The following is a 24,285-nucleotide window of genomic DNA, read 5'->3' as shown; positions in this document are numbered from 1 at the left end:
AAAACGATTATAGCCGCATCTGTTTGAATGCGACTCGCAGTTTCTTTTTAAATAACAAACGAGGAAATTGAAGTTTCCGCTTGTTTTACACAGAGCACACATAAGAGCCCGATTAGGTTTTTTTCGTAGTAGGGCAGACAGACATTTGTCGGGACTGTGGATACAAGCAACGGCCACTGTGTAGTTGTAGGTCAGAGCAGCGGACCGAAATAGACGACAGCGTCGTCGTCACACGACGTCTCCATTTCCGCACTGCTCTCAAGCAAAATGCGAATTGCTTGACGATTTGATTTGATTCTTTGCTGGCTGATAATTCGAAAATGCCAACGCGTCCGTGTTCATCTCCATCCGTTACCATCAACACGTCAAATGATGTAATCCCACCTTCCATTTTAGATTTTGGATGGCCTTTTTAATTTTATTTCTTTTGGGGTGTAATACATTTTTGGCTTCATTATATTCGTCTTCTCTTATTTTCCTTTGGTCGTCCAATCTATAACATCTTGATCGGCTGCCCCCGGTCGGCGCTCAGGTTCATCCATCAGTCCGGCCGGAGACCGAGCGTGACTAATGACTGTCCTCCCTCTTTCACTCCATAATTATTAGCCGACGTCATCCTCTCAACTTTCTCTTGTCTTCTATTCAACTAAATTTTTACCCTGGAAAAAGTCAACTGGAATATCAGATTGGAGATTTCAATTCAGCCGAGCGTTCAGACACACACATGTGTGTCCTCTTTATTTGTGTGTGTGTGTCTGTTGTATTTCTTTGGGAGGCCGACGCAACACCTGCCGTGAGCAGATGCAGCCGATTCTTGACCTGCGCAGCGGATATCCAGCACACAAGCGGCGGCTGGAACACACACACAAAAAACAAACAGTATCTCTAATGAATGGAATGTTCTTTTTTTCTAGCTTTATCCTTTTGTATTTATAGCAGACGCGCATATTATGTATCGAGGGGAATTCTTTGGCGCAGAAGCCGTTATGTTGCAGCTTTGATATGTTACAACATTCCGCCGAATTTGGTCTCGAAACTTTTATGTTTTATTTCTCCAAAAAGGTGATGACAATCTCGTGGGAGAGTTGATTTAAAAAGCTTTTTTTAAACATGCCGAAAAGTTAAATTTCCATATTTGACTCAAACATGAATGACCAGATGATTTTTTTGATTATTTTTGATATCCATTAAGAAAAATGAAGACAAACAGGTTCGCTGCTCCTTTCATCTATATGGGGTATAATATATATTAGATATGAGCTTCTTATAGCTGCTGGCTCCTATGTAACTACAGCAGCTGTCGTTCTTTGCTCAATACGCCGATTGATGTGCCTCAATATTGACCTGTCGTGTAATGGAAGGCATTTTTTTCCCCGTCTTGGTTTCCGCCCGTGGGAGAGCTAGAGAGAGAAAATCCATTAGCCTAGCTGAGCCAATGGAGACCGACTCCTTCAAACTTTTCATTCACAATAAGGAGCCGACGGAGAGGATGATGACGCACTTGCCGACTTCTAAACAAGATAGAATGGACGGAAAATGAAGGCAACTCATCTTACAAAACTTTTCGAAAAAATGGGCGATAAGCTTGCGCCGAATACACAATCACATCTCTATAGTTAGTCATTCCCGCAGAAGAAGAAAGTCGAAAGGGTAAAAGCTCTCTTCTCTCTCTTAGCTCTCTCAGAGGGGGTGAAATAATGGGCTGTCGTTATCAGGGCCTGTGTACTATTATTGTGCACGAGGCCCCCCTTGTGTGTGAAAGACGGTTTCCAATCAACAGCTGTGATGGTCCCTGCAGAAAACTGCTTTACAAGAGAGAGAGAGAAAGACAAGAGGTTCTTGCTCTTTCCGGTTTAGACTCACGCCGACGCTACATAGAAGAAGAAGAAAAAGAGAAAAAAACGCGTGAGCTCAGATCACTCGGTGTACTCACATCCAGCAGTGTACAGCATTAAGGATTGATGATGGGTAGAGACATGGTCCCTTTGGAGTTGGGTTCGTCCTTTTTACTTCTTCTTATTTCTGATGATAAGAAAGCGCATTGTCCCTTCTCAAGTGGAAGATCATCAGTGTATATTTAGAGTTTACTTGAGTTGCCTTTTTCTTCTTCTGGGGTGGGGGCTTTGTGTCAAGATCATTGATCTGCTCTTCCGTCAGCTGTCTTCGCTCTTATTCCGGCGGGGGCTCCATCATTTTTATGTTTCGATCGTCGTTTTTGCATTTATTCACGGCACGTTGCTCGAAATCCGCCGCGCCAGACATCAAATTCAATTTACCAGCAGCATCGGCTCCTACGCATAAAATTATACTACAAGAAGAAGAAGAGCTTCTCCTTTTTTTTCCTTTTTTTGTTAGGGGGATTATTATCATGACGCAGCGCCAAATGCCAAATGGTTATCGCCATTCCACAATATCCGGGAGTGAAATGATTTCACCGAAAACCATTTCGGGGGTGTTTAGAGTCCAACGGTTTTGTTTGTTTCATCTCATTGTGTTTTGACACATACAAAAGAATCAGTTTCTGGTATAGCCTCGTGATGATGATGTCACATCCTCCCTTTTGAGTACTCGTATAGAGATATACACACAGCACAGCAGGAATCCCACACAGTGATGGGTGTGGCAGCAGCTACTAGAAAGTCATTAGTTCCGGTTTTGGGTTTCCAATGTGGGAAAAAATACAAAATTCCTCGTCATCATTGTATAAATGTGTGTCTGTTGCTTTGTTGGGTCTGACTGATCAGACGTGGGAGTTTCTTTTATATAATTCCCCCATTGAATTGTGTGTCATTGGCAATCCACGGAATAAAATTGTCGCTAGATGGCTGCACATTCTTCGATCTGGATTGGTGTGCACCTTTCATTAGCATATCAAAAATCGGGAGATATAAATAAAAACAAGTAAACAAAAAAAAAAAAGAACTGGACATAAATTGTTTCTTTCCATCTTCTTTCAACTTCAGCTGCGCGTATCAATTGCATAAATAAAGGAAAATAACAACAAAAAAACTTTTTATTTTAAATAAAAGCTTTTTTTTAGGTGGAACGAATCCAAGCGGGCAGGAGAGCGTTTAGCCGGCAGGGCTATGATATATATTTATGCGCCAACAACAAAAATAAAAGAAAAAAAAAACAGAATATAATAAGAATGAAAAAAAAAGGTGGGCGCGGAACACGACGACGACGAATAGAAAATGGCCCGAGTCCATCCAAATCTTTTTTATCTTATATATACTCGTTTGCATTTCGCAATGCTGTTTTTTCCTACATCTCGGCGAGTGTAATTTTTACATGGCTGGAGGAGATGGTTGTTTTCACGATTTTTTTTTTAAAATGCCCGTGAGTGCTTGTGTACTTGTTCAAAGAGATCGTGAAGGACCTTAAATTTTTTGGCGCGGTGCATTTTTGCGTCATCATCAGACACATCAAGGAATGAGCGTGACAAAAATCAACACATCCTTTCTTCTCGCCTGTGGACTTTTGAGAGAGAGAGAGAGGTTTGTAGAGCGGGAAAATTTTCAAATTCAAAGTCGATAGTCGAGTGTATATAGCAGCCGGCAACATCTTTGTCGCTATGCGGGAGTTAAAAAATGAGACACAAAAAAGACAACCGAGGGAAAAATGTTGTTGTTATGTTGTGCCGTCCGGGAATAGTTTGGAAAAGCGACAAGAATTTTTTTTTTCTTTTCTATGTAAAAGATAAAAAAGAAATCCCGCATCTCTACTCGTCTTTAGCGTGCCAAATCGGCCGTAAAAATAATAAAAAGTTTAAAGAGAAAAAAAGGTTAGAACGCCATTTTGTCGATGACGCCATTGTTGTTCACAAATTTCGTCTTTTAGTTGTCGAAATTTTGTTTTTTTGGCCAACAGCCGGACATCACTGCATAATATTCACGAAGAAGCAAAAAGTCTGGTCACGCGTAAAAATATAAAAAAATACAAAAGAGCTTAAAGAAATAAAATAAAACATTTTGTGCAGAGAGAATATACTACACGAAACCGAAAGGAGTGGCATCCGACACTGACGCATTCTTTTTTCTTTTAAACATTATTATTTTCGGGATAAAAGAACGAAAAGAAAAAACAACAACGGCAATCTGAAACTCCCGCACCCACCCACTGAACAGCAGTGAAGAGTGAACAGGTTGCACGCATCGTGTAGATTTACGACTGCGTGTTACATGGTGGCAGTACGACAGCCGCAAAAAAACAAAATAATAAGAATAAATATATCCAACAAAAAACGAAAAAAATATTTTCGTACAGTTGAGGGGGTTTCTTCTTCAGCGTTTGGATTTCTGACAAATTGCCGAGTTGGACGAGTCTGACGGGAGGAAACTCATCCTCTATTTTTTTTGCAGCTTTGTATTATACGGTGTATAGTTGAATAATAATACTTTATTCTTAATATTCAAATAATTTTGGCTTTTTCATTGTCTATTTTTCCGTTCAAGTGAAGACGCATCGACCGTTGCGGAAACTCATGAATTGCTAAACCATGTCTGTACCCGACTGTTGGTCATTTTCTTTCGCATTACAATGCGAAGATAAAATACAACAAAAAGAAGGTACGCTGAAACCAACCACGTACGCTGCCAACAACAAAATTCGTATTTCTTTATTTTATTTTGAATAGTCTAGCTATCTTTTTTGAATTTTTGAAAAATGGCGGCTTTAGCGCCATCTTTGATGTTAACGGACGACTAGTACGAACGCAGATGTAACGCATTTGGATTTGATTGACAAAAAAAAAAGGGGAAAAATAATAATGTCATTGTCGGAAATGGAATTTTCCCGGCTACTCTCAAACGGAACCAATTGATATGCATGGAAATGGCAGATGGTTAGAACCCCAACGAGTATCAAATAGGGGTGATTGAATAGTCCCCGATCGCCCTTTATTCAATGTGTGTGTGTCCCTTTCTCTTTTTTTTTTTCTATTACCTTTTTCAATGGTTAACACACACACACTAACACACACGCTGGGGGTTTTTTGGCGCTAACGCGTTGGTTGGAACAAGCGTCTGCAGCAGTCTGCTAGGCTCGCAGTGAAACACAAAGAACGTAGCTAAGGCAACCATACCAAGGGCAGAAGGGGAAGTGGAAAGTCTAGTGCAACAAAACGCGTCGAAATGTCAATATGGCGAAAGCCAAGTTTCCAGGTAAACCTCCTAAAACGTCTCAAATTACTCGTTTGAGAGTCAGTTCGAACGGTAATGGAAGTGCCAGTGATCCTTCAAGATTCGCAGCACAACAGGCAGCTTATGGTTTGAAATTGTTCCATCAACATTTCGCAGCTGACGAAGAGGTAGATCGCTCCCGCCCTTTTGCTTCCTGTATTCTTACACCATTGGCCTTGTAATGTAACACTGCGAGACACTCTCGTAACCTTGGCCGCGTTCTCGTTCTAGTCCAGCACAATTAAATTAACATTGATTGTTTCATTACAGGATGATGATTTCATCGGTTTCGAAAAAGTTGGTGACGTCTTCAAACCTCACTTCCAACCTGGAATCACACGGAATAAAGCTCTGGGAAAGTGTCAAGCAGAGAAACGAAAACCTCCAGACATTGTTTCGCAGAATGCCACCAGCGAGTTACCGTCAAATGTTGTGAATGTGTCTGGTTTACCAATTGTGCTCAGTCAAAATCAGCCACGATTAGCTCCAAAGCAAAGTTTGGAGGTGTTACCTGATAGAACTCCCACAGTGAATCGAACAAGCGGTGATTTGAATTGTGCTCAGCAAAATCTGAAGTTGGTGGACAGCAGTCGGCTTGACAGAAAGCAGCAAGAAAAGTCATCAAAACAAGTTCAGCCTTTGAAAGCTGTGCCCTCTCACAAGATCGTTGCTGCTGCAAAAGCAGCTCTTGAAGAAGACAGAAATGGAAGAAGAGATTCAAGTGAAGAAAACGAAAAATGTCGTAAATCTCGACCGATTGTTTCAAACAAAACCCAGTGTGCAGTTGGAGAGGAAAGTGCAGACCAAGGTAATAAAAATATTAGCTTTAACTGTGTGTAATACATATTCAAACAAATACCTTTGATTTGCCAACAGAGAAAAATCGAATCAAAAGGGAAATTGAGAGGTACACTACAATCATGACAACCGAAGTAGTGGATCCTAAGCTGGCAACTGTAGAAAAGAAAAAAAATCGAAGGAAACGTAGTCCGAGTGGAGAGGTAGACAAGGCCGAGAAACTGAGAGACAAGATTCAACAGCTTTTACGGAAACAATGGGAATCTAGACTACAGCTTGTGGATGTCAAGACTGAAACTCCAATTCCATTGGAAAGGTACAAATTTCTCTCGAATTCATATTGTTGGCTTTACTCTATTGAGTGTTTTCTTGCAGTAAACTGGAGATCCAAGAAAGTCGTGCCAGCTCGGTGTCAGTATCTTCATCATCCTCTGATGAAGATCTCTTTTACAAGCGTAGGAGGATGAACAGCAACAGTAGTAGCAGCAGTAGTGCCCGAAAGAGTAAGATAATTCTACGTAAAGCTCGCCTGCAGTTGAATCAAAAACTACTAAAACAACTGAGACAACCCTCTAGGTATGCTTGAGATATGTCAATCAATGTCAGGAAAGTTGTGTGAAAACCGTTTTGTATCTATTGTTATTAGGTTGCAGCAGTTGGTAGAGCCGAAGACGGAACCGGTTGAATCACCCAAAGTGGTTCAACCCAGTTCTGCATCAATCCTTCGGCCAGCTCAGCTTGTACTTAAAACGGCAACGAACCCAGTGCCCCGAGTCCCATCTCTCCCCAAGGAACCGACAAAGTTGCCTAAAGTTCGCAATCCTCCGCCAGCCAAGTATAACGATATAATCTCATTAAAGACAATCCCCCTCTCTGATGTTTAACCTTTTAAAATGTTTTATTCTACTACTACAGACCCAACTGCATTCAAAAGGCAAGTGATACTACCGTCACCAATCCTTTGGGATGCGCGTTTGTGATGGAACAGAGCGACACCAAAGGAATTCCGGGCACAGTCGTTTGCGGTGTCTGTGGTGCCGTCCGTCGCTACTCTTTTATTCTGCAGGCGCGCAAGTTTGGTACATTCAGTTGCGAACCTTGTCGAAAGTTCATCTCGCGCGTGCTTCGCGCCAGGGTGCCTGTCAAGTGCTCCGTCGGGAATGGGACTTGTATAAATCCTCCGGTTCATCGGTGGACCACCAACTTCCCCACGGAAGACAAGCCAAGTATACCAATGTCTCATTTAATGGAAATGGAATCCCCTCTAATCGTTTGATCGTTTTTGCTTTTGTTTCTTCTGTCAAGATGGCGAAGTGATGACGGCCCGCTGCAAAGCCTGCTGGCTGAAACTAGCCCTCACGGGATTCCAGATGCGTGAGGCCGACCACGATGATTTACGTAAGCTGCTTCCATCTTCCATGCAGGACGCGATTCCGTTAGCAGTAGACCGCCCAACCGTCATTCACTGGGCTCCGAATCGGGGACAAATGATCCGGATGAAGTCAAACTCTTCCTCAACTCCAAATGTAATATTGGCCTGAGTTTCTAAATCAGTTTCATCTTGTTATTGCAACGGAATTTTTTTTGTTTTGTTATGTTTAATAGGTGCCTGCTCCATCTGCTTTGCCCCCGGCCCCGGCTGCTCCTAAAATAAAGAAGAAACCCAACACTGCTTCGAAAAAAGGTAAACAGTGTTCGCGCGTATGTTTATAACATCACGACTGCTAGTACCCACCTACCTTTACCTGGAACTGAACAATCCGCAGTCATCAATTCCGACCTACTACTATAATAAACAATACGAGAGACGAATGTATTCTGTCCAACGAGCCCCACACCTTGCCTTAGCCATTAAAAAAAAACTTGAGTGGGCGTAATTTGCAACACGTTGCTTTTTCTCAGCTGAACATTGTCCTGGTTCTAGAACCAGAGAGAAGAGCGGCAGTGGTAGTGGAGGCTCGGCAACGGAAATCCAGTCAGGACCCAGGGTAAAACACGTTTGTCGAAGCGCGATAGTCGCCCGCGCGCAACCTCGGGCGACCTTTGAAGATGAAGATTCTGACCGCTCGGCCTCCAAGCAGTCGGGTATGGAAATTCTAAATAAATGGCCAAATAATAGTCTAATGAATCAACTTTTTTTTTTCAGATTTGCCATGCGATTGCTGTTCTTTGCCGGAAACGGGGCCTCTCAAACCCGCCGCTTTCGACATTGTGCCGTAAGTTTTATCATCTCGTTTCCCGTTCTATTTTTACCTCTGGACTGTTTACTCACGGGGGAAAAAAAATTACAAACGTTTTAATGGGTTATTGCAGCGGATCTGGTGCCGTTAAAAATTCTTCCAAACTTCCTCGGTCAACGGACCGAAAAAACTCTTTGAGCTCCCCGGCCATGCCTCTAACCACTTCTCTGGGGGAGCGATCTCGCGTCACCTTTCGCGATGACGTCAAATTGAGCTCCAACCAACGTGTTGGACTCATGACATCTGCTGTTCGGGCTTGGCAACAGCAGGATCTCTGCCGAACTAAAAATTCTCAAGTAATGTCACAACGATGACTTAATTCTGGCCTAATATATTAACCCCTTTCTTATCATTGTAGTTTCGTAGTATGACGTCCAGTTCGGCAGGGCGTAAAGCAGCGAAGCCTTCACCGAAGGGTGTACTGTTGCCGGATCTTTGGGAGCACTACGATGCGGATCGTGTGTGGGATCAAGGATTTGCCATGTGTTGCTCTCGTCTTGGCATGACATCACCTTTGTGTTACCTGTGCGGAAGCGCAGGAAGAAATGAACTAGTCTGCTGTTCCAGTTGCTGTGAATCGTTTCATCCGTTTTGTGTGGCCGACAGCGCTCCTCTGTCAGTTTCCGTTCGCCCCGATTGTCATCACTGGGACAGGGAAGCGGTGGCTGGTCGAATTCTGGACGACGGAATCGAATCTCGTTCTGTTGTTGAGAAGGGCGAGGCGGCCATTTCTGTCATCACGAACGCTGCTGGAACACCTTGGATCTGTTTGAATTGCGTCGTGTGCCAAATTTGCTGTTCCAGTTCAGGAGAACGGATGATCTGTTCCAGTTGTTCGCATGCCTATCACTGGTCTTGCCTCGGGCCAGCACATCCATCCAGTAAGAGGAAACGGAGAGACAAATGGCAGTGCTTCGCCTGTTCCCTTGTTGAGGTTAGCAACTCTAACCTTTTGAATTCCATTCGCATACCTTTAATCGTTCGTTTTGTAATATTTCGCAGGAGAAATTCTGTCCCTTGTGCTTCAAATGCCATACGAGTCGCCAGATGAAGATGGAGTGCAACTGCTGTGGAACGTGGGTCCATGCAGAATGCGAAGAACTTTCTGGCGAAGATTTTCGCTTGCTTTGCAATACGAAAAGCATTGAATACATCTGTAGTCTTTGCTGTCCAGAGAAAAACTGGAAAATTGCTATATCTGACAAGCTAAGCATGACAGAATCCAACATTCTTTCCGTCGTGTCCTGGATGGAATCTAAACAACAGCAAAAAGTTCCCCGACCAAAAATCTCCGTCACAGCCAAGGTATTTTATTAATTAAATAATATATTTCAAGTGTTGTAATTGCGTGATTGATGATCTGTTATCTCCTAATGTCAGGTGGAATACGATGCGGAATCCGACAGCCGTCTTTGCGCATTGTGTCACGGACGAGGCGAAGGCGCAACAGCTGCCGAAGGCCGTCTGTTGTACTGTGGCAGTGATATTTGGTGTCACATCAACTGTGCACTATGGTCCAACGAAGTTTTCGAAGAAGTGGACGGAGCGCTGCAAAATGTTTTCGACGCTCTGGCCAGGGGTAGCGGTTCCCGCTGCAAACACTGTAATGCCAAAGGAGCAACAGTCAATTGTTGTGTTCGTGGTTGCCAAGTTTCTTTGCATTTCCCGTGTTCTCTACAACCAGAAACGGAAGTGACCCTGCTGGAGGGTAAGCGCCTCATTTGTCGCCATCATGCGAAAGAGCAGGCCAATAAAAACCTCGTACCTCATCCGCCAAGCTTTGAAGTGGCTCGCTGCGTCTATGTCGACCTCGGTGCTGAATCGAAAAGGATCAAACCAGTTGCTCCTCGTGATATTCGAATTGTTATTGGATCTCTCGCCATCTCATCTATTGGGCAGCTACGAACTGACGTTTCGGGTGGATCGAACCAGCTGACACCCGTCGGTTTCGAATGTCAAAGAAGATACTGGTCTGTCAAAGAACCGTGGAAAGTTGTTTCCTACACATTGAGGACGATTTATGTTCCGAGTAAGTTTAATGTTTCCAATCGTCTTGCGAACAGTAACGAATGTATTTTTTCTTGCTTTCTATTTTAGGCTCAGTTGACGGCAAAGATTTGGAAACAAACGTCACTGTGAGTCACGAGGAAGATGATGTCATCATGGCGGAATCGGGCTTGAATTTGGCCGAACTGGATACTCAGGACGATCGCGAATTAATCCACATGGTGTTGGAAGATGCCAATTTCGAGCAAGAGTTGGAGGGTGGACCTAATGCCAGTGCGGCAATGAGCACACCCAACGAGTTGAGAGATTCCGGATTTTATTCCGACGCCGGTGAAGTGTCACCCAGTCCTACTGAGGACAACGCCCTCGAAGCATGGTTGGCCGATCCGGAACACGCCGTCATCTTCCTGGATTCAGCCTTGTTGGCTTCGCTCGACATAGAATCAGACACAGCTCTTCCCAAGCCTACAACATCTGGTGCCTCGGTCGACGATTCACGTAATCAGTCGAGCAACAATTATCCACAATCGCCTGAAGTCAACACTCCTCCTAAGCGGAACTTAAGAAACAGGCGTCTTAGTTACACGCAATGGAAAAAGATGCGGTTACAAAATCGTAAAAATAAAGAAACAACAAAATCAACGTGAGTACATAGACAATGAAAGACTTTCCAATTCTTTTTAATAACTCAATTAATTTTGTCATTTTTACAGGACTGTCAAATCGACAAGTATTCCGTCTGCAGAAAGACCATTGAATTTAGATTGGAATGGCAACGAGTCTGAATGGAATAGCGTCGCCAGTAACAATCTATTGGCAAGCATCAAAGTCTCGCCACTTTCTCCCAATGCCACCATAAAAAAGGTGAACGCTGACGTTCCTTGGCGTCGGAAAGGCTCGCCAGGTAACATTCTCCAGCTTGACGGAGCAGGCGATTCTTCTGATACGGAACCTGAGAAAGCAGTTGTTGTCAAACAAGAAAACATAATCGATGAGCACCCAGTGAAATGCCGTCGCTGCCGACGATCCTACCGTACGCTGCAGAGCTTTAACAAGCACGTGGAGAGTTGCGTTGAAATGCTGAGTAGTAGTAGTGGCAGCGAGGAGGAAAGTGAAGAAGACATCATCCCAGTGAAACCGAAACTCGAACCAGTGGAACCCGATGCTCACATACCGATCCCTATTCAATTTCAGCCTAAAGAAGAACCAATGGATCTTGTGGCAGAGGTTATTGAGCCTCAGCCAGAACATGATCTAATTCAAGTTCCTGTTGTCAACTCATCCTCACAAGCCAAGCCCGCCGAGCCCACGGAATGTGGTCCCAAACCCTCTGCATCTGTTAGTCAACCAACGCCTTCCAAAACTCAAGGAAACGTCAAATCTCGCTACCAAAAACGGAAATTCCGACCGAATGTCAGCGTCATTCCTCCTAGAACGTTGGCGATCCGACAGCCTCATCCTCCCGCTCCTCCGCAGAACGTTCGTTTTACAGTCCCAGCTCCATCACCGATACCAGCAGCCTATCAGATGGCGCTGCAGTCTCCTCCTCCGCCAGTATTGTACGTCACACGGCCGGAACTCAATCCATCCAGTTCAACTTTGCAGTGTGGCTTCATCTCACAGCCTCCAATAACTGTATCTCAACATCATTACATCATCATGCCACCGTCAATGGAGCACACATTCGTTCAAGCCAATTCTTGCTCTGTTCCCACATTGTCCTCATCCGGTTTAACCTTGACTCACCATACGTCAAGCCCCATGGTGCAGTACTTGGGAGCAGTACCGTCACACCTGCTGTCGTCTTTGGGGATCATGACGACTAATATGAGTGTTACCAATTACACTACCGTTCCAAATCTGTCTACTCTGTTGCAGAGTCAACCGTTACAGGCCTGGGAACCTGCTAATCAGATCGTTATCCTTCCTCAGCAGCCTGTACTGTCATTCAACTTGCCCTCGGTATCGCTACAATCTGCTCCGCAATTATCCCCAGCCATTGCGACTATCCAGTTATCTCCAGCAGTAGCCAAGGAGCCAAGTCCAATTGTGGTGAAGAAGAATACGTCCCCCAAGGCAGCTAGTGAAACGACTCCAGTGAAAAGTGTTGTGGAACCTAAAGAAACGGTTCCAAAACAAGATTCTCCCAGGCCTCAAGAAAATACCAAGCCTGAAAGAGTGGAAGTATTGAAAGAGGAAGAAAAGAAGTCCGACATTCTTCTGAACAATAACACCTTGGAAGAGGGATTGGTTGACTCGATTACGGAGGGTAAGCCTCCCAAACCGACCTATAGCTACCGTTCGGCTATGGGTGGTAAGAAACCCTCTCGCACCATTACACCCGTGGGAAATGAGGAGAAAGATGATCAACCATCGCTTGTCCAGCAGCTAAAGGTGGTGGCCCATCCTAGCGCACCTGATAAGGCAACTCGCACCTTTCACTTGAAAGCTTCGTCCGATGAACAAGAAAGACTTTCCGTTACCGAAGAAATGGTGGAGATGGTGGCCTCTAGATTGACCGAAGCAGCAGTGCCAGAAATATCCGACAAGCTTGCCGATATCAGCGATGTTTTTGCAACTCCACCGGCCTCTTCGGAACCGCCAATTCTCCCATCGGACATGGATGTTGAATCCGTCTCTTGGCCGATCATCGACTCAACTCTGTCGACGGAAGAAGCACAGCCTCAGCCCCAAGCCGAACCGGAAATTAGGAAGAAGAAAGAAGCTCACATCCTTTACGAACTCGTTTCAGACGACGGTTTCTACGCCCAGTCAAATTCCCTTTCGACCGTTTGGCAAAAGCTGCTGGATGCTGTCCAGGATGCCAGATTGGCGTTCAAGATGGAGCCGCTTTACAACGGATGTTTGAAAAGTGTCGAAGATCGTAATCTCCATTTGACTGGCTTGCACCACCATGCCATCATCAATTTACTGGAGCAGCTACCCAATGCCGATTGTTTCCCCGATTACACTTTTCGCTATCGCGCTCACAGAGATCGCGAATCAGCCGAGAAATTGATTACGGGGTCCATGTTCGGTTGCGTCAGAGCAGCTCCTTTTAATGGCAGAGTTCCCTACGACATGTTTGGCTGGTTGGCCTCCCAATATCGTCCCAGACCACAGTTATCTGTCAGATCAGCAGTCGATCCAGAAGGAACTGCGACCGGACGTCGGGTCACTAATTTCGAGCTGTTACCGATGACTGTCCGCTTCAAACATCTGCGCCAAGTAGCCAAGAATTCCGTTGGCGTTTACCGTTCGCACATTCACGGTCGAGGCTTATTCTGCAAACGAGACATTGAGGTAGGAAAAAAAAAATTCATTTTGCCCTTACATTTTAATATAACCTGCCTGTTGTGATTTACAGTGTGGTGAGATGGTAGTCGAGTATGCTGGACAGGTCATTCGTTCTGTGCTTTGCGATAAACGGGAGAAAGAATACGAGGCTAAAGGAATGGGTTGCTACATGTTCCGAATTGACGAGCAAACGGTGGTCGACGCCACGGTTCACGGGAATGCGGCCCGGTTCATCAATCACTCTTGCGAGGTATGTGTGGCCATATTTCATCTCGTTAAAAAGGGAGAACCTGCTTAATCCTTTCTAACACTTAAAAACCTTTTCTTTTGTGCATTTTTCTTTTATGATTCTCCAGCCGAACTGCTACTCTAGAATTGTGGACATATTTGGCAAGAAGCACATCATAATCTTTGCCTTGAGGCGGATCCTTCGCGGAGAAGAGTTGACGTACGACTACAAATTCCCACTGGAAGACGTCAAGATTCGGTGCACCTGTGGCTCGCGCAAGTGCCGGAAATACCTTAACTGATCGTCGTGCCCGCTGAACCGTAGCACCAACTTGGTCGGTCTCGACCCCTAGATGGCAGCTCTAAGTGCTATGTGTGCGGCGGCGTCCTTTTGATCAACCCGAGAGAGAGAGATTGAGGGGGGCAGAATAAGAAAGAAACGAGTCGGAAGCGATTTCTCTTATGGTTTTATCTCTTATCTTTCTCTCTCTCTCTCTCTCGTTTCAACCGAAAAGAAATGCAAAACGCGTTTGTGTCCTCTCCCTCTCTCTGCTTTTCTACTTCTTCCCTTTTTTTTCAAAAATAGTATCTAATCCTCCCACATAGAAGAAAAAAGCATTTTTTTTTTAAACGTTAAAAAACGAACGAACTTTTTTGACAGCTTTTATTACTTGTATATAATCGCTTGTTTCTTTCGGATTCAGGTTCATACCGGTGGAGCCCAATTTGAATTGATAATCATAATGGATGATTGTTCGATTCAAAATGGGTTCATGTGTGGAACCGAAAGGAAATGTGTGCGACAAGAATGAAAAACTGTGACATCCAATATGAAATTCTTATCTCTCTCTGTCTCCCCACCCTCTCATTAAAGTGTGTGTGCACGAAACGAAGAAAAACAAAAAAGAAAACAAAAAAACTCACAGCCTTTTTTATATTAGAAATTCCGGGCTAATTGTGATATTAGAAGTGGAAAGAAAGAAATTTGATGTGATTGTATGTATGCTGAAAATTTGTAGGGAAAGTGTGCTCACATTCAAGGTGATTAGGGTGGGGATAGAAAAATGTTTATTCTGTTTATTTTTCTTCTTTCTGCAGTGAGAATGAAATGGAAAGTGATCTAAGTAGTTTTGTAAAACAGCGTCACAATTTTCGTGAAGCCTTATTTCTTATAAAACAAGAAAAGACACGCGCAGCCTCATTCACTCTATCATCATCTGTCGCTTTGATTATCTATCTGTGCTCGATAGTTAAAAAATCATCACAAATCAGCATAATACCCATTTTTTTCTTTTGCTGAAAACAATGCGAATTCTTTTCATTTCAAATCGTGTGCTTTGTTTGAACCCGTTATTATTTTGTAATTTTTTTTTCTTTCTCAAAATTCTGTAGCGAAGTATTTTATTTTGATTTAATCTCTGTATCTTACCAAACTCAACAAAAAAATCAGCTTTATAGATTTAGTTTTAAGAAAAATAAATTGATTGGTGTCCTTTTTAAAAAAGAGGCTTTTTGTGTTGCTTTTAATTTCATTTTCGGTTCTTTGAACCAGTCATCCGTTGAACACCTCGTGGCGCCATAAAAAAAGAACGTTAAACCTTTTAAAATTTTTGAAATAACGAAAAAAAAAGTTTCACTATCAAGAATGCTGGAGCAATTTGAAAAAAAATAATTTTATTTTTTTTTTAACGAAAGTTACAAATATTTTTCCATAACCGGATGTCTAGAATGATAATAAGATCAAAATGCAACGTCGAGGGCGGCGCGTTAAAATCATTGTCTTGGAAGTTTTGACCCGTAAAAGTCTGTCGGTTTCTTCTGCTGCAGAGGTCTAGAGTGTCGAGTGAACACGCCACGAAAAATGTGTGTACAAATATACTTAAAAAAAGAAGACATCCATGTTTACCGCCCGTTGACGAAACGATACACAAAACTCCATATTAACTACTGGTGAAGACACACAAGAAAAATGGTCAGTTGTGATGACTTGTTTTGTTCCCAAACTTCCAAGTACTGCCAGACATGCTCTCCACGTGGGGCTGCCCACAGAGATTTTCCCCTTTGGTACAACAGCAGCTAGCAAGTGCCCGAAACGCCATTAAAACATCAAGGTACGTGTAGACTATATAATCGAGTAAATGACCATCTCTGGAGGAACCACCTCGTGTTCTTGCTAATGACGTACCAAAAAGGGAAAACTGTCTAGTGTAAACGATGTCGGCCATTTTTATTTTTTCGCTCGCTGATTTGTGGCCCCGTACGAATAACTCGACTCTCTTATTTAACTTCTTTTCACTTTTGGATGATGGAAAACGTGTTTGTTACTTGTCTCCAACCTATACAAGAGATGACTTATAGATGTCATTAATTCTCAATTTAAAGACGGTCATAAAATCTCTGTGAATTGTGAAGGAGGGTAATAATGTCCAGTTCAGGGTTGTAGGTGTCCACGAGGCCGTAAAGAAGGACAACAGCGTTCACGTCTCTTTTAATCTAACCATATGTTGCCGTTGACTCTCTAGCTGAATGTGTGCCTTTGCCCGTGCCATATTTATTCCTCTTTTGTGTGTGTGTTGCTGTGTGCATTCTGCGCCAAGCTGTCGGCCATTTGCTTATTATTATTTGCTCAGCTCAAATCTGAGTGAGAGCAGCCGAGGGGGTATCCAAACTATAGATCTTTCCCTTGTGCACACACTGCAGCAACTATCCACCGGCCATTTCAAATATTTGCTTCCCGATTGTTCGTAAAGCTTGTCCCCCTGTTTTGCCCACGTATATTGCACTTAGTTTATCATTTGTTTGCGCAGTTGTGATGGCTGCCCTGTTCACTCGCGCGCGTTAGTGTTTGGCTCTGTGAGGTTACGTCAGTCAAATGATCATTTCGGTCTTATATTCGATTTTTTTGATTTATTATCGTCTCAGCGGTAACAGCAGTCGTCATAAATTTCATAATCTCGTTATCCGATTAGTCGGTCTGAGGGAATCAACTGCTGCCTTGCTCTCACACAAAACCCATCACTTTTTTTTATTTTTTTCCAAGGGGGGCGCCCGATTATTATTGGCGCTTTTGTGTTATAACAGACAGCGGTGGGGGGCCTGGTCTCAGAAAGATGAGACATTGGGAGAAATCGGAAACCTCGGTCTTCCATCAGTAAGTCAATAGCTCCAGAGCTCCGGAGTTAATCAATCCTCGTGCCCCGTCAGTCTAGTCACTCAGTCAGCCATCCTGAATCGTCTTGTATGAAGGTTGTCGATGTGTATATATATACGATGGGGATGGATTTATTGAATATTATAATCTCTTTCAGACGAGCGAGCACGCCGTGATGCGTATCTTGATGCTCAACCACTTCTTCTTCTTCAGTGTTCGTCTATATATAGCCTGCAGATATATATAAGGATTCAATTTGGATGTGGATGGCGTGTGCTGAGCTACCGGGCGCTGCCTGGATGAAAATCGGCGTCTCTTTTGCTCTCTCCCCCCTCGTCTTTGTACGTATACGGCGTCGTCAGCTTTTCATCTCTAAAAGCTCCCCATAACCCAACACCCACCACATCTGTATGTAAATGAACTGGGTGCTGTATATAATCAAGTTAAGCGAACTTTTTTCGGGTTAGGCACATTTGAGATTTTGATGCTCCTGTAGGTGAAAGGGGGGAAGTTCAATTCTCCTCCTTGATGCAGTGTGTCCAGATACGGGAGAGTTGTACGTATATAAAAGGACGACGATGGATTCGTGCCAGTTCCGTGTGACTGAGCATTTGGCCACTTAATCCCCGAGCTGTTGAAAATGTTCCACTCACTAACCCCCCCAGAAACCCTAAAGCACATCCTCCTTCCATGTCTATGGCGCCCCATCTTTCTTTTCCATTTCGATGTGCCCATCAACGACAGCAGAGTCAAAAGCTCTTTACAGAAAATTCGAAATTGTCTCTTTGGCTAGCCTCCGCCGTGTGTGTGAGGGAAACTAAGAATAAAATCAAAGTGCGCCCCCCTGTAAAAAAAAAAAAATATTTATTTTTATCCCGAAACAAAAAAGTAGCATCCTCTGTCGAAATCATCTTAATCCCCGTTGCCTGGTAATTCAGCACGCACGCCCTTTCTTTCTTTTTACTTGGGTCGGTTCACTCGGTATAACTATGAAGAAATCTAAGCTTTTAGCACGGGAGGGATAAAATCCTCTGGCCGACCAACTTAGCACACACAGCAATCGGAATAGAGTGTATGCGCAGAGTAGACAGAGAACCCTCTTAGTCACCTTTTGGGAATGAATATGCGTCGTCGCTACTTTTTATGATTCGTTTTCATATTTGTGTGTGGGATGTGGAATAGATCCATATCCCGGAACTCTGGTGACAATTCTCAAAGAAACAGCGACAGCAGTCTAATAAGTGAGGCCCCTATAATGTGCCAGATGGCCCCCCCCCCTCCTTCTCACCCTCCGCTACTTTGGGGTCCATCCATCTACATCCATCCACATCCATTTATATTCCCCGCAACTCTATATATATACACACCACACTTTTAACCGCGCCAACACATCGTCTAGCTCTTTCTCTCCTTTTTTCTCTTTCTGGGGGGGTTCTTAATGGAACTTGTAACTCTGCTGATGAGGGAAAGAGCTAGAGAGACGTGCTGGTCTTAAAAGCAAAATAAAAGGAGTTGTATAGCTGCGTCTTCTTAATATGGATATAGGAACATGGGGCCCTTATAACTCAAAAATGGAAACAACTCTCTGAAAAAAAAAGCTCACGTAGATAAATCAACGCCCGGCTCATTTTCTGGGTCTGTGTCTCTGCTGGGATATACCCTCCTTCTTCCTCTCCCAACTTTTTTTTTAATGGAAGATGGATAATGCTATTCCTCTTCCATCGTCCGTGAAAGAAAAAGAAAAAAGAAAAAGATGATATTTCTTTTTTCTTGTCGTCGCGTCTCCATCGTCGTCGTGTTGTTTCACTTGTGTGTGTGTCCCCCCTGTTCTTTTTAGATTCCGTCTTGGGAGAAAAAAAAAATGTTCTGCTCGAGTGGTGGGGCAATTTTCCAGCTCACGATATCACGTAGTCACGCTCTATTCGTCCGACGACAACCGGAGCCACTACGAACTCTCCAACGGTCGTGTGCTCTGTTGTTATTGTTGGTTCGGTTCGTTTTTTCTTCTTAGTCCGGGCGTTCCATCAAACGATTTTTTCAAAAGGGGAACGTCAAGGAGTCGAAGATTTTCCAGAGACGCTTTCAACAACCAACAACAACAGAGAGAGAGAGAGAAAAAGGTGCTATAATATCTGATGGGGATGGATAAAGGTGTAGGGAAAGCCATGATACTAATAATCATAACAATAATAATATTCTTCCGAAATTGTTATGCAATAAAAAACCCAAAAATCTGAAATGAAAACGAAATTTTTGTGTTTAGGCGACGCCTCTACAAGTTTTCCGTAAGAGGATAGAAAACCCTAAACCTATTTTCGTCGATAGGAAATAACAAATCCCGTGAAAATCGAACAGGTGTGTTGTTGAGGTTCAAAAGGATTATTTTTTTTTCCCTAAATCTTTTAACGGCTGTTGCGTCTATATCGAATAGTTTTCTCTTTTTTTTTCTAGTAAAAGGCGTTCACAAGGAGAAACACCCTGTAACCCCATTTCTCTCTGAAAATGTTGTTGGTGGAGGATTCGACATGTGTTCCTTTTCTATACAATATCCCGGGCAAAAAACTTTTATAGTTAGTTATAGTTGTACTATATATTAGCTTTGAGCTTTGATCCCCTCCCAACTCCCCCACCCGGCTTACACACCCCTTTCTTTTTTGTTGCGTCCAAGTTATTGTGAACCGTATGTGTAACACACAACACACGTGCCCCGTATCACCCGATCTGGAACAAATTAGATATAAGTGGTTATATCATCGCGTTGCTGGCCCGGCTGCTGCTGCTGCTGTTGCACAGCGAATCAAATTCTCCTTTTTGATCTATGATGAGAGACTGACAGCATGAGCGCAAAGAGCGTCAGGAGGCCGTGGTGTACATTTTTGTTGAGGGCATTCTCGACTTTGTGTGTGTACATGAAGAGCTCCTAATAATAAGTCCCAAAACTTTTTTTGATGCCAATCTTTCGCTTTGGGGGTATAACAGAAGAGAGAGATCTGTCTACGGCCTAAATATATAGAACGGTGGGGGGACCCTAGCTGCTGCTGCTGCTGCTACTACTCTCATCATCATCATCACGGTTCAATCCATTTAGACAGGACAGTGATGGAGCCCGCAGATATATCCGTCCTCGTGTGTAACTACTGTACGCGCACTAATATCCGCCCGCTAGGCAATTCCCTTTTATTTTATTTTATTTTTTTTATTTCAAAGAGTTTCCTCCTCCTTCTTCTTCCTACCCCCTCATCATCTTTATTTTCCAAATGAAAGGGAATGAAAGAGAGAGAGAGAGAAAAAAACGGGGCTCCGGGACTCTTGATAATCAACGCTCACACACAGACATACAGAGGGGGCACACACAGCTGGATTTGATCTCGGATCCCTGGTGTACGATTCGCTATCATCGCTTAGCCCTCGGTTCATTTCATTTGATTGAACCCAAATCCGGCCAATCCCCGCAGAGCTGCAACCATTCACGGTCCCTACTAAATATCCAGGCTGCCCCTGTCCCCCTCTTTTTTCTTGCCCGTCCAAAAAGTAGTGTACCCCGCACACACACCCTCCCTCCCTCTTTTTGTATAGAAAGTAGCTAGCAGCAGCAGTACTTTACTACTGATTTATACAGTTAATATATTCGTCCCCCAAGTTTCCGCTTTTCACGATGAGATGCGACACACACACACACACGCGCAAGTTGGGAGGAGGAGGGTGGAGTGCTGGAGAGATTGGATTATTGGCCGGAATGATGTGAGACCCCCCAGTACACAAACGGCGGAACCGAGAGGGTAGAACCGTAGAAGGAAGTTGTGTGTGTGAGCGTGTTCATTCTCCATATTGCCAATTCCACCACAAATTCACAGTGGTTGTCCAGCCCAATAACCCCCAGAGGAAAGAAAGAATTTCCTTTTTATAGGCAATTCAAACGGCTTGTACGCTGTACGCTCTGGTTCCCATTTTATACGACGTAAAGGGCCCATGTTCACCAATGTAATTACATCTGGCATATCTCCCCTCCTCTCCACAGAACTGCGGAGAAATAAAAATAAGGAGCCCCTATTTTTTCTTTCTGTATAAATTTTTGTTTCTCTTCTTCTTCTCTCGGCTTTTATGTTACGTGTATCCTGTCCGCATGAATAGGTGATTTATCACGCCGTAGGCCTTGTATATCAATCCATATACACACGAACGCCATGTGGGAAATAAAAAAAAAAGGGAAAATTTTTATTTCCGAATCTTAAAAAAAGAAAAGAAAAGAATTGGATGGGAGGGAGAGAGAGAAAGAAAACCACGCAAGACCCCCCTCCCGATCTCGCCTTTTGTTGTGCCTATAAATATATAAGTCAGACCGAATAACAGAGCGCATTTATGGGAGAGAGCTCTTTACAACGATATCAAATGCCACCACTTTGGAAACAACTGTATTTTCCGGGTTGTGGTTCAGTTTGTTTGTTGTCTTGTTTCTTTTTTTTTCGTTTTTTTAATAGTCCCGTCAGCAGGTTGTTTTCTGTTTTGTTTTTTTTTTTGTTTTGTCGTTTTCGGGATTGAACCCGACGGGCCGACACACTATCAAAGTCAAAGCCAAGAGGAAGTCGATGGGGCCCGACCCCGACCACCATACGACCGTTTGTTTATGTTTCATCAAGTTACCTTTTGATTCTTGTCGGAGATTGTGGGGCGCTGGCTACAGCCAGCCAGCCCAGCCAACAACTGAAGTCTCTTTTTCTCTCTGTTTTGTTTGACTGCTGTGTTTTTAAAACAGAGACATCAAACGTCTCACTATCTCTTGTGTGTGTGCCCTCCGTCTGGGGGTATTATAGACACTGGCCAGATAGGAGCTATGGGAAATATCATTGGCAGATAATACTCGTTAAAAGGAGCAAGTCGGGAAGGTTTTTCGAGGTTGAACAAAGCGAGTGGTTTATCTTTTTCCCCTTTTTTGTAAGGGGGGAATAAGGCAAGCAGTTTGAAAAAGGTTTTTCTCGAACCTAAAAGCTGTTTGCTGCTCCTGAGAAATGTTTGTTGGTAGGGGGGAAATGAAGATAACAGGAGAAAAAAAAACCAAGTCAAGAGAGAGAGTCATGTCTTCATTGTCGGCCCTTGTCAAGTCGACCTCTCTTTTTTAAAGGAGCCCAAAGTCTTTTTTCCCTGATAAAGTTTTAACGTGCCGGCTCCTCTTCTTCTTCCTCTACCCCGTGCGTTATAGTCTTTACCTGCTGCCTGCCAGCCACAAACAAATGAAGATGTTAAGGTATTGAGAGCTCGACTGGCAGCGGCGATAACACACGGGGGGAGAAAATGAAGAAAATAAGAAAAGCACTAGGGGATATTATAAGTGTAGCAGTAGGTACAGGGGGCTAGTTAGTTTGGGCTCATTTTCAACTTTGTTTTGGGGGCTCCTCTTTCAACTTTTGGGTCATGCAATTTCCGTTTGTTTTCTACTTTGGAGATTTAAAAAATTAAGAAAAGTTGAACAAAAAGAGTCGCTCCGCCCCATTATTCAAACTGGACAATACCAATTCCTTTGAGAAAAAGAGAAAATTTGGAAAAAATGAAAAAATGAAGAGAAGCATTTTTCACGCCATTTTCGTTCGGTTTGGACGCCGTTGCGGACTCTTTTTGAAAAATGACCTTTCCGTCCGGGATGATCGTCGGGGGTCCTACAATCTTTTGTTTTCCTCCCCAAACACATCATCTCGTTTTAAAAAAGGAATTTCCCCTCTGTCCTCCTCCTAGGTGAAAAAAAAGAAAAGAAAAATGTTTTGGTTAAAACAATAGTCAAATACATTTATCCCCACTACACCCGATACTCTCTCTCAACGCAGAGACAGGCAAGACAGACACAAATACAAAGACACACGCCTTTCACTGTTGCCTTTGACGTTGATAAATTCAAGGCATCCAGCCCGGCGCAGTAGAAGAGGATGGGTGTCTATGGGTTGGAACTTCATCTCTTCGATAGTCTTTTTCTTTGCGGGGGAAAAATGGTCAGAAAATGTCGTGAAGGTTATTATTGTCGAAAGAGAAAAGAAACTGCGTTCAATGCAAACAAGCCACACAACCTGCTGTATCGCTTAAAAAGCCCGCGAGTCTCCGCGCGCTTTGCATACTATTTCACGCGTCACGTCTGGGTATAGGCGAAGTAAAAGGACACTGTGGTGTGTGAGCGTAGAGAAAAGATCATTATTATCGATGAATGTGCTGCGTCGTATATTGTTGGAAAAGAAAGGGACGTTCTTTTTTTTCTTTCTAAACTTTATATTATATATTTTTCGTGAAATTCATAGTCATGGTGTCGTTGTCGTTTGACTCGAAAGAGAGAGAGGGAACCCTATGCGGAGGAAAAAAAAAATAAAAATAGCATAAGCAGTCGAATATTTATTATTTAGTTGTATCATTCCTTTTGTCCCTGATTTACAACCGCGAACCCAACCAACCAACCAACCACTCTTTTTTTTTTTCCTCCGGTGTAGTAAGTTGGTGTAGTAATCTTTTATTCATATCGAGCAGTTTACGTCTAGCTGCTCTATGCTGCAACTGGCTAGAGGGTGTAGGGGTTGAGAGACTCTTTAATTAACATAAAGAGATAGAGAACACGGGGGGATTCTGTGGCTTGTGTTTTTTCCAACCCTAACAAAACCTCATCCTATTCGAACGTGTCTGCCCCATTGAGGGGGGCTTAAATACCCGGTATTTTCTAGCTTCTTTCATTTTTCAAATCTCAAAACATTGCCTAGTAATGAGGCCAATAACATTGACGTCTCACTGTCAGGAATCCAGTCGACTGGCAAGAAAACTTGTTGGGGGTCTCTTACTTTTTCTTCTTTTCCTCCCCCCACCCCACCCCACTACACTGGAAAAAAAAACGCCACGTACGTAGCAGGTACGGCACAATTCATCGTTTCGATCCATCCACCCACTTTTGCCTTTCGTGTTGTGTGTGTTTGTGTTGTTATCTGTACAATATCTCTGTGTACAGGTCGACATGTAGCCCCATGTTCCATGTTCTTCTCTCTTTTCTTCTTCTTGGCCATCGTTTCACTCTCTCTCATAGGCCTATGAACTTACACGTAGATTTCTTTTTCTCTAGGAGCAGAGAGGGGCGCGCGGAGGATGAAAACAATCTATTCACATCGATCTCCACTCGATCATCAACCGGATAGAGATGAGAATGCATTGGCGAGGACCCCCCCAATCGTCGACTCGGCATTCGGAAAAACCACCGCCGCCCTCCACCCTCTACTACATGGATCCCACCCTCGCACAATAACATGGGCCCTTACATGTTTCGACGTCAAGGTAAAAGAAATAAAAATGTCTGGCCAACTGTTCTGCACATTATCGAGCAGAGAGAGAGAGAGTCTGTATTATATAGTAAATGAGAATGTATCAA

General features: G+C 43.5%; 1 protein-coding gene across 1 annotated transcript; it reads left to right on the top strand.

Annotated features, from left to right (window-relative positions):
- Window positions 1–5,024: 5,024 nt before the first annotated feature.
- LOC124193824 (histone-lysine N-methyltransferase trithorax-like) lies at window positions 5,025–14,734 on the top strand. The gene is made up of 18 exons (XM_046587797.1): window positions 5,025–5,308; window positions 5,451–5,988; window positions 6,057–6,294; window positions 6,354–6,554; window positions 6,625–6,813; window positions 6,894–7,204; window positions 7,284–7,504; window positions 7,584–7,662; window positions 7,881–8,063; window positions 8,125–8,194; window positions 8,292–8,514; window positions 8,577–9,152; window positions 9,221–9,523; window positions 9,599–10,247; window positions 10,316–10,868; window positions 10,939–13,528; window positions 13,593–13,772; window positions 13,879–14,734. The coding sequence occupies exons 1-18, from the start codon at window positions 5,141–5,143 to the stop codon at window positions 14,050–14,052; spliced, it is 7,446 nt and encodes a 2,481-aa protein (XP_046443753.1). The 5' UTR covers window positions 5,025–5,140; the 3' UTR covers window positions 14,053–14,734.
- Window positions 14,735–24,285: the final 9,551 nt, after the last annotated feature.

The sequence above is a fragment of the Daphnia pulex genome, chromosome 5 (assembly GCF_021134715.1).
Source record: "Daphnia pulex isolate KAP4 chromosome 5, ASM2113471v1".
NCBI lineage: Eukaryota > Metazoa > Arthropoda > Branchiopoda > Diplostraca > Daphniidae > Daphnia > Daphnia pulex.
The sequence above is the reverse complement of the archived record's forward strand: the minus strand, read 5'-3'. Positions and strand labels throughout refer to the sequence as shown.

What these genes read in the sequence shown, in the direction of transcription:
- LOC124193824 (XM_046587797.1), top strand. Translation starts at nt 5,141, where the DNA reads ATGGCGAAAGCCAAGTTTCCAGGTAAACCTCCTAAAACGTCTCAAATT. An exon ending in ATTTCGCAGCTGACGAAGAG is followed by an intron (nt 5,309 to 5,450) that starts GTAGATCGCTCC and finishes GTTTCATTACAG; the next exon opens with GATGATGATTTCATCGGTTT. An exon ending in ACTCTTCCTCAACTCCAAAT is followed by an intron (nt 7,505 to 7,583) that starts GTAATATTGGCC and finishes TATGTTTAATAG; the next exon opens with GTGCCTGCTCCATCTGCTTT.